The sequence below is a fragment of the Odontomachus brunneus genome, unplaced genomic scaffold, assembly GCF_010583005.1.
Source record: "Odontomachus brunneus isolate Ranch 3 - 2012 unplaced genomic scaffold, Obru_v1 Obru_scaffold_309, whole genome shotgun sequence".
Lineage (NCBI taxonomy): Eukaryota > Metazoa > Arthropoda > Insecta > Hymenoptera > Formicidae > Odontomachus > Odontomachus brunneus.
Window position 1 is genome coordinate 75,302 of NW_022639759.1, and position 10,386 is coordinate 85,687.

At 32.4% G+C, this 10,386-nt stretch overlaps 1 protein-coding gene across 3 annotated transcripts in view; it reads left to right on the plus strand.

Annotated features, from left to right (window-relative positions):
- The window catches only part of LOC116853351 (calcium-independent phospholipase A2-gamma-like), a 46,102-nt gene extending 36,030 nt beyond the window's left edge, over positions 1-10,072 (plus strand). Inside the window, exons 2-9 of one of the 3 annotated variants that reach the window (XM_032834407.1) lie at positions 1,968-2,382; positions 6,926-7,286; positions 7,961-8,173; positions 8,334-8,357; positions 8,484-8,692; positions 8,800-8,998; positions 9,094-9,300; positions 9,410-10,072. In XM_032834407.1, coding sequence (XP_032690298.1) covers positions 1,968-2,382; positions 6,926-7,286; positions 7,961-8,173; positions 8,334-8,357; positions 8,484-8,692; positions 8,800-8,998; positions 9,094-9,300; positions 9,410-9,663 — 1,882 coding nt within the window. In that variant the 3' untranslated portion in view covers positions 9,664-10,072. The remainder of the gene's footprint in view (positions 1-1,967; positions 2,383-6,925; positions 7,287-7,960; positions 8,174-8,333; positions 8,358-8,483; positions 8,693-8,799; positions 8,999-9,093; positions 9,301-9,409) is intronic. The other 2 variants (XM_032834409.1, XM_032834408.1) reach the window with 2 other exon arrangements.
- Positions 10,073-10,386: the final 314 nt, after the last annotated feature.

Here is a 10,386-nt window from a genome sequence, read left to right on the forward strand (position 1 = left end):
TATGTTATAATATACTGTGAACACTATAAGGATACATTATATAAGCATGAATTGTAAGAACATCGTTGGAGTCATCAGAGTCACCGCGTGCGCGCTCGATCGTCAGGTTAAGCAACAGTTTAATGCGGTCAGGACATGGATGGTGCCCAGCGGTATATCGCTTAGGATCGAAATTATCGCAGTAGGTTTCATGAAAGTTTGAAATGTGTTGACAACCTTCGATATCTTAGTAGTTTATGAGACATGAGAAAATTAGGAATATAAGTATATTTTTGTAAACATTATGATTTTCTCATTTTTCACCTTCGCATAATAATTCTCAGTATTTGATTACTATCAATATTTAACAGTGATTTTATTATCAGTATTCACCAGAAATTAAGTACTGGCCAAAAAATTATTGAATTACTGGTAATATTTAATCACTAATAATTTTTCAGTATTTCTTAGTATGATATTTCTATAAGGGTATATTATATCATTTGTATAAAATATTAAAATTATTAAAAACGTAAGAAATAATATTAAAAAGTCTACTTTTTGTATTATTCCGCGTGATCCACTTCCGCGTATCCTGCTCCATGGGACACAAGGAAAATAGAAAAAGCGCCGGAAAAAAAGCGGAACAACTGTGATTAGTCGTGCTAATGGCTTCTGCACACAAGATGCGGTAATGCTTGCCGCGCGGTGGAAGTGCACGCGATAGCCAATCAATATACTGCTTTAATAACCTTCTAGCTCTTACGGAAAAACAACATATTGATTGGCTGTCGCGCGAAACTTCCGCCGCGCGGCAAGCGTTAAGCCCGTATCAGACTATAAATTAGGATTGAGATTGAATTAAAATTTAGCCAATCAGAGCAAAATTCACTAAGCTCAAGTTTGGTGAATTCTGCTTTGATTGGCCAATTTTCAATTCAATCTCAATCTTAATCCTTAGTCTGATACGGGCTTTACCGCGTCCTGTGTGCAAGAGCCATAACTCCGCACGTTCCGTTCCGCTGAAAATTTCCGCTCCGTGGGATGGCGCTTTTAGGATGCGTTCAGATGGAGAAAGAAATAGCGGAACAGAATAGTTACGGAAAAGAGATATGGTGAGGGTCAACCAATCAGAGTAATTCTGTATTTATTCCGTTCTGTTGTTTGATAGGTAGGTTTTACATGGCACAGAACTGTTACGGGACGGAACAAAAACGGAAAACATTGGGTGTTTTACAATTGCTTGACACATATGTACACAGAAATGTACAAAGTGTAACGTTATGCACGATTTAATTAGAACAAAATGTATATTAATGTATACATATATCGGATAGGGTTAGGATTATTTTTCAACTGTGCTTATATTTTAGTATTTTTTAATAATAAATAATAAAATCTAAATAATAAAAATGATATTATCCACTTCACGTCGCAAATGCTTCTCTCTTTTCAAGCCGCTACGCTTATTAACTTTAATTGTCACTAGAAAACACTAGTTTACACAGCTGACTAGTAGCCCTCGAGCTGAGTACGGACGTGTAGTGTTGTGTTGACGATTGAAAACGCAACTTGTGTCGCCATATGCATGAGAGTGTCTAGGAATATTGCAATTGGAAAGCACTCATTCTAACCTATCAACATCGAAAATTGTAAAATTTTACAATTTTCGATGTTGGTAGGTTAGAATGTTTTCCGTTTTTGTCCCGTTCCGTAACAGGGCCCCTATTCTTGAAATTTTTGCGTATACGTAATTTTCATTGCGCAGCTATTTTATAGTATGATTAAACCTGTGCAGTAAAACTTACGTATACGCAACTATTTTAAGAATAGGGACCCAGTTCTGTGCCATGTGAAATCTACCTATCAAACAACAGAACGGAATAAAAACGAAATTACTCTGATTGGCTGACCCCTACCATATCTCTTTTCCGTAACTATTCCATTCCGCTATTTCTTTCTCCATCTGAACACACCTTTAATTACAGAAAATTTATGGATAGTGCAACCGGTAAAGAAGCTAGTGAGAACATAACATGTGTCACAGATAAGCTTTTACGTACTATAAACAACATAAAGAAGGTCAAGATGTCAATGCAGAATCAGTGGAAACTTTTATCGCAATTGAGGGATTACCTGAACAAGGCCAATTATGATAAAAACCAACAAATCAATTTTTCCAAGGATTGGTTAGATACTTTACAGAAACTAACCTATTCGCAACTTGATACCATACGAAAATTATCATCGTCTGATTCGATTAAATCCACTGAAACAAACCAGAGCTTCTCGGATGCAGGGCAAAAGAATAATAATCCGGAGAATACAAGAGTAACGTTTGTGTCTAACCGACCAGAATCCTATGTAGACAGTTCCACAGCTGTGCAACCAAAAGTTCAAGAGGTGATTATTTTGGATCTTATTTTATAAATTTCTTGTGATGGAATTTCATTTGAAATGAAATAAGTGAAAAATGGTAGTATTTTTACTTAAAGCGATAATAAAACTATTGTTACTAGAAATTGCAAGAATAAATGTTTTAAGCTTAGAATGGATATTGTATTCATATGAATGAATATCTTAATCAGTTATAGTAAATGTTTTTATGACAGTGCAATTATACAATCCATTATGTGTCCACTCTTTAATTAAAAAAAAAAATATTTGCTCAACAATTTAGATTGGAGAATTTATTCCATATAAGTAAAAAAATCAGTCGAGAAGTCATATAAGTAAGAAAATCAGAGTTATTCAAATTTGAGTAACTTAATGGTCACTTTATTTTTCAAATGAAATTGTACTCTAAGATATTTAAAGAGTAAATAAAGTTGATTTTACTCAGGGAACTATTTTGTGTGTGTGTGTGTGTGTGCGCGCGCGTGCGTGCGTGCGTGCGTGTGTGTGTGTGTGTACAGTATATGTGTATATACAAGATCCATGCAACAAACTTTAAAGAACAAAAGGTATTGCAAAAAAGCTTATTTTTTGTCAAGTAACTCACATTCTCTGAAGCGTTGTTTAAGTGCTATGCGACCGCAAAGGTCTCTCTCTCTCTCTCTCTCTCTCTCTCTCTCTCTCTCTCTCTTTCTCAACTGATATTTATTACAATTATGAATTCATCTACATAGGTATATTGGTTTTGTTGATATTTATGTTCTTTTAATCTTTTTATGTTTATATTGTTCAACCAAGCCATAATTCCTTTACTTTGTTTTTACCCTGTCTGTGTATATCAATTCTTGGGCAATTGCTTACAATAATCAAACAAAAGTGAATGTCTTTCATTTGGTTGAGCTCTCTGACATGATAATGTGTTACGGGGAGGTTAGGGAAAACGGAAGAGAAACTCTCCACATCTACCAACTGCGGTTTCCTTGCAGACAATCCCCTGTATTATATAATGTTTGTTTGACTTTTTCGACGTCTTCGAGAAACATGACTTTTTTCGTCCTCGGCACGTTGGACCACGGTGAAGGACCAAATTTAACACAAACCTGAAATGTTCAACAGGATTCGACGATCAATGTTACGATAATGTCATGAATGCAATCAGGCTCAGGGTAGACACTTTGAACACGTTGAACTCTGTAAGCTATATGCAAATATACTTAAAATAATAAATAGGTGATTTATTTCATAATTGTAATAAATATCACTATATTGTAAAAACATGAACATCAGCAGAACTAATGTACCTATATAGATGAATTCACTTCATAATTGTAATAAATATTACCTAAGAGAGAGAGAGAGAGAGAGAGAGAGAGAGAGAGAGAGAGAGAGAGAGAGAGACCTTCGCGATCTCGTAGCACCTAAATGATGCGTCAGAGAACATGGTTTGCTTGACAAAAAATGATTTCTTCTGCGAAACTTCGTTCCTCAGAGTTTGTCGCGGAGATCCTGAATCACTCTGTATACTCTATATATACAGAGTAACTCACATAACTATTTATAGCTTAATATCTCAGAAATTAAGAAAGATATGAAAAAATATTTCCAATATTAAAATATTTATAACAAGTGTTGTAAAATATCGAGGCAAAACAAGATAGTAATATTTATTTGACCTTAACCCTAGGTATACACACTGGGGTCTCCGAGACCCCAGGCAAAGTTTGAAACTCTAATATTAATAGAGAGAATAAGTAAGGAGGATACGACCGCTGTGTAAAAAATATTGGAAGTCTCCTCTGTAGATAGCAACTGTTGGAGCAGTTAATTGTCGGTTTTCACACTGTGGTAATTCACACGTAAAATAAGCCCGGGATCTCCCAGGCCCCAGTGTGTACTTCGTGCAACTTTTTTTGCAAGTATATATATTTTGTAATTAATTTTACTCGAGTTCATAGTGTAAATATATATTCTAAAAAATGTTAAATTAATAAGTAATGTAAAAAAAAAGAACTAATTTTTATTGGAAGACAGAAACACACGGACTAAACGCCCAAAATGATACTACTTTGTTCGGTGAATATTATTTGCCGCTTTTAAATTATTAACGTTTTTCTTTTTCTGTTTCTATTTCATACATTACAAGTTATTGAGTTTGTAAATTTCATTTGATTTTTTAACAAAAATTCTAACTCTTATACCTGTCTGCAAAAGAGCCTAATAGAGGTGGGGGGGGGGGTAGTTTTCAAACAGAACGGAAAGGGTACGAAATCCCAAACATCGTATTTTAATGATATAAATTGTAATATTTTGACTGTAGAAGCAGCGACTGATTTTGCTCGTGGCGAGGAATACTTTACTCTTGAGCCTAATAGAGGTCGGGGGTAGTTTTCAAACAGAACAGCAAAGATACAAAATCTCGAACCTCGTATTTTGACGATACTAATTGTAATATTTCGAGTGTAGAAGCAGCGATTGATTTTGCTCGTGACGAGAGATACTTTACTCTTGAGCCCAATAATGGTCGAGGGTAGTTTTCAAACAGAATGGCAAATCTCAAACCTCGTATTTTGACGATATTATTTGTAATATTTCTAGTGTAGAGGCAGCGACTGATTTTACTCGTGGCGAGGGATATCTTACTCTTGAACCCAATAGTATTTATTTCATTTGAGGACTGTTTTTCTCGGAAAAGGTGAATATATTATATTTTTTTGGATGATACAAATTAGTACAAATTCAGCTCTTTATATTTCTACCTTTGTTTTTAGTTTTTTCTATTTTTTTTTAAGGTTCTGCTAGCTCAGTGTTAAACGTAGCAACACCACGTTTTTTTTTTTTAAATGGCATGGGATACAAAATTTTCATTGGTGGTACAAATTAGTACAAAATAAGTATTAAATAATCAAATAGGCGCGACTTGATTTTGCCCATTTGGTCCTGCCAGCTTAAAAGAACTCCAGAAAATAGAAATATAAAAAATCGTCAATTTTGGAGCCTTGTAATTTTCACGATAATATTCCAATATTTAAGCGACGATTTTTTTTCTTTGTACTTTGAAACATGCCCTTTCAAAATCTGAAAACTTTTTTAAATTATTTGTATTACCAAAAAAGATATGCATTTTTCAAGCTATTACGGTAAAATGACGTTTTCTTTGCATTTATAATTCTAATGTTTCAACACGTCTTTATTATGTGATGCTTATTATAATTTAATTCTAATTCTTAATAAATATATGTGTTTATCAGTCTATTAACAATCGGGAAAAAAGTCAAAATACGGTGATTTTTACCGAAGTTATAATAAAAAAAGTAGCTGGGGTCCTTCAGTATCTACGTATGTGAAAAATAAGTATGTATACTTAGAGTTAAAATTCTTGTTAAGGTCAATTTCAATTTTTATATGAAATCGTGATTTTTTTCTTGTGTTATATAAATTGATTTTTCTGGTTATTCTACGTACGAAAGTATTGGAATAAATTATCGAGAAATAAATGCTTCTGAAAATATTTTATATTTTATTCTGTCACTCTGTTCAATACAAAATATGAGATGTCTCATAAATTATTCATTTTTACTACTTTATCTCAAAATTTTTATTACTTTATCTCAATATTTTGTATATAACATGACGAGAGAAATCGATTGGTTATATTAATCATTATATATGTATCAATAAATTTGTAAAATGCACGGAATTTTATTTAACATTTCTGTATATTTTTTTTTACAACAATCGATTTTACCGATCATTCTGTGTATATACTACAAAAATATTAAGTGTTCGAAAAGTGAACAATTTAAGAAATATTTCATATCTTATATATTGAAAAATAATATAAGGATAAAAAAATGTAAAATAACGTAGAAAGTATTCATTTTTCGATGATTTCACTTCAGTACTTTTGTGCGTAAAATGATCAGAGAAATCAGTTTATGCCGAAAAAATTAAATAATACTATTTAAAAAAATAAAATTTATCTAGATAGGGCTTTTCAAGGTAATTTTAAGAACAAACATTACTATATTTAACATTACTATATTTTAAGAACAAACATTACTATATTTTTTCTTTCGATATCCTACAACTTTTATTGGAAACACTTTTTCATAATTTACAAGATATCGCTTTCTTAATTTACAAGATATCGAGCTGTAAAGAATTACCTTATATTAATCGCTAATTAATAATTTCTCAGATTCATCTCCACAACGTTCGTGGACTCATCTACTATATCTACAATACTTATCTATCATATTGCGCGTGATCATTCACCAATCTTCTTTAATTAATATTTCAAGATTTATTGCGAATATTGTAAAACGGTATGAAACTTTCATGTTCGCCTCAATCCATTCTACGTTCCCACCAACGAGCGGAGACGAATCTGGGACACCCTATATATCCCAATAAACACACCAATTATCAATAACATAACATAACATTAATATTATAATGTCCCACTCAACAATGTAAATACAATGTAATATGTATATTATATAACATTTACATTGTTAAGTGTTTGATCTAAAATGCTAATTTTTTTTAACAGCAAATTCACGAACAAGACAAATCTATTAATAAGGTGGAATTGAGAGACAGCTTTACCATACCACAAATTTTCTCTGCATTGCTTCTCAAATTATCCACCAAAAATAAACAAAGTGTTGTTGTGCCAAAGTGGAAGGTGAATGTTCGCAGCAATATACCGAAGCACAGCATCGCGTCTCGCACACATCATGTCTTAAACAGCATCCTGTCGGCTGAGTCGAACGTGTCCAAGTTGCGACGAATCGATGACCTGTTATTGCATATCGATCAATACCCAGAAACCAGACATTATGCGATCAAGGAGGGTGCGATTAAAGTTTTGCTACGGACACGTCAAAATACAAAGGACGAGCAGATTAAAGGTATGAGAAAGGGAATATTACAGAAAAGCAAAACTATAACTCCGATTTTCATTTTTGCATATTACTTATCAAGGTTAAGTACTAACTAGTTAATCAGTTAAAAAGTTAATAACTTTTAGTTTAGTTTATTTTAAATAAATTAACTCAAATTAATTATTCTAAAATTTATTTTTTTAACTTATTAATTTTATTTTTAACTTATTTTTTGTTTATATAAGTTAAAATAATTGATTAAAATCCGTTGATTAAAATCATTATTGGTTGCTTACAATGTAGAATAAGAAAAATAAAAAATAATGTAGAATTAAAAATAAAGTAGAATTTATTTTCGTCTCTCTCTCTCTCTCTCTTCCCCCTCCCCCCCCCTCTCTCTCTAGGTTCTTCCATTGTTTGGAATCTTCAGCACAAAACAATTCATATTTTTTTTTATAAAAGAATATCTTTTTATTATTTCATATGATTTAGTTTATGATTAGAAAGTTAATTATACAAGAGACGTATATATTGCTTTGCATAATTTTTAACTTTAATAAGTTAATTTAATTTTAACTTTTAATTGCGTTAGTTTTTATTTATGTAACTTTTAACTTAATTAAGTTGGTTTTATAAGCCATTAATTTTAAACTTATCTCAATTAAAATAAATTAACTTATTCAACACTGTTACTTTTGCAGCATCCATCAGAGAAGCATTGGCTGTGATGGGTTACGTCGATCCTCTGCCCAATCGAGGTATTAGAATCCTATCGATCGATGGCGGTGGTATTCGTGGAGTACTAGTGATAGAGATGCTGAAGAAGCTGGAGGAACTCACGGGAAAGAAGACATATGAGATGTTTGACTACATATGCGGCGTAAGCACGGGAGCTATTCTTGCTGCTGTATTAGGTAATTGTGTATGTCTGAAATGTATGCAGAACACATTGAAACACGTTAATATAACATCATCTATTGCGAGAGTAAATTGAATTAGATTGCACTAAATGTCTTACGCTTGATACACTTGTCCTCACTTGATACACTAATATTATATATTAACTACGTGCAGTATTACCAAAGGATGTTGTTGAAGGTAAGCTTTCAGATGGGCTTACAGCAACATGCAATGCTACATGCAGTTTATTTCACTAGTGAATCGAATCTAAAGTCTTCGCATTTTGTTATGTGATTCATCATTTGTTTGTTTTCGATATTGCAGGAGGACACAAGAGAAAGTCATTGGAAGAAGTTTTGGAATTATACAAAGATTTAAGCACTAAGGTGTTCACGCAGAGTGCTATAAAAGGTACGAGTAGCTTAGTCTGGAGCCATGCGTATTACGACACTGCGCTATGGGAACAATTATTGGTGGAGCATTTAGGTGATAAAGTTCTTATCAAAACCATGCGCGATCCGAATGCGCCGAAGGTGAGTAACTTTCAACATATGATTGAAGAAAATTTAAAGTAGTGATCTTAATATACAAGTTGTAATTTAGTTATAAAAGGCACTCAATTTTGTGCATATTTTTTTAGTTTTCAGCTATATCCGCTGTAGTAAATCATGAGCGTGTTATGGCTTACGTTTTTAGAAATTACACATTACCCCATAGAGTGGAAAGTCAATATATGGGATCCCATAAACATAAATTATGGGAAGCTGTAAGAGCATCAGCTGCTGCACCGAGTTATTTTGAAGAATTCAAATACGGTGAATGTCTTCACCAAGACGGTGGTAAGTTATGGGAAATTTTAATATGAAATCCCATCTATTAAAAATATGATAAAAGTTCTCGGAATGTTATAGAAACTATTGTGATATTGTTACAGGAATTCTAGTGAACAATCCATGCGCTGTGGCGATTCACGAGGCCAAACAATTGTGGCCGAATAGTTCGATTCAATGTGTTGTTTCGTTTGGAACAGGTCGAATTCCACACCGTATTTGCGAGAACGAGTCAATATCCTCGCAACTGGCGATTTCCAGCTGGAGAGAAAAATTCTACAAAATCTTGGATAGCGCTACTGATACGGAGGGTAAATATAATAAATTTAATTTTTAAAAAACGAAAATTTTAAAATAAATTGAAAAAAAGGATATTATGTTAAACTTGAATATTTTTTAACAATGACTTTTCCTCTTTAGCCGTACATACGATGTTGAATGATCTGCTACCCGATCACGTCTACTTCAGATTTAACCCTTATTTGACGGAAATGTTATCAATGGTAGAAATACGACCTGAAAAAATCAATCTAATGGAACAAGATGCGAAAATGTACATTCGGCGAAATGAAGACAAATTCCAAAAGGCTGCTACAACTTTACTCGAAAAACGGCAAAATCGACAAAAAATTGCCGATTGGATTACGTTACAAAAACAGTTATTTGGTTTATAAGAAGCAATTATTTGGTTTATAAGAAGCAAGTCTTACGCATTAATTGCACATTTCCTAACGTAATTTATTTGCAAATTACATAGATATCCGCAATATAACTTTTTCACTTTAGTGTCCTAGCCAGAAAGATCCAAATCTCTTTACGCTTTTAATAATATTTATGTAGATTTGTTATACTCTTTAAAAGTAATTTATGTAATTTTCCTTTGTTGCCTCAGTAAATAATATATTTACTAATGAGAGAAAAATATAGCAAGATTTCTATATTTTGATCCACACACACAAATAGAAACATATAATTGTTAGTATAGTTATTTAACTATATATAAATAATATAGTTATTTAATTGTGATACAACCTTCTTGACGCATGAGTTTATTTAAATTAATTGATATAATTCTGTATTTTATTATCTTATTTTCTATAATAAAATTGTAATACTACGTAATACTATGTATAGTTAAAAAATAAGAATAAAATGACTGGGTTATTAAAAGAATGGATTATTCAATCAAGTTATCGACCGTGCCGGATATTGGACTGACTATTGACTATCGACCTCAACTGCTTCGACACAAAAATCGATCCTTCTCAGGGCCATCAAATTTTATAACGATGGAACGATACTCGAACGCATAAAATATGAAATAATTATATCTCGCGTGTTTATGCAACAATAAAATTAAAAATACTCTTCTTCGATCGACAACCTACACAAACGTT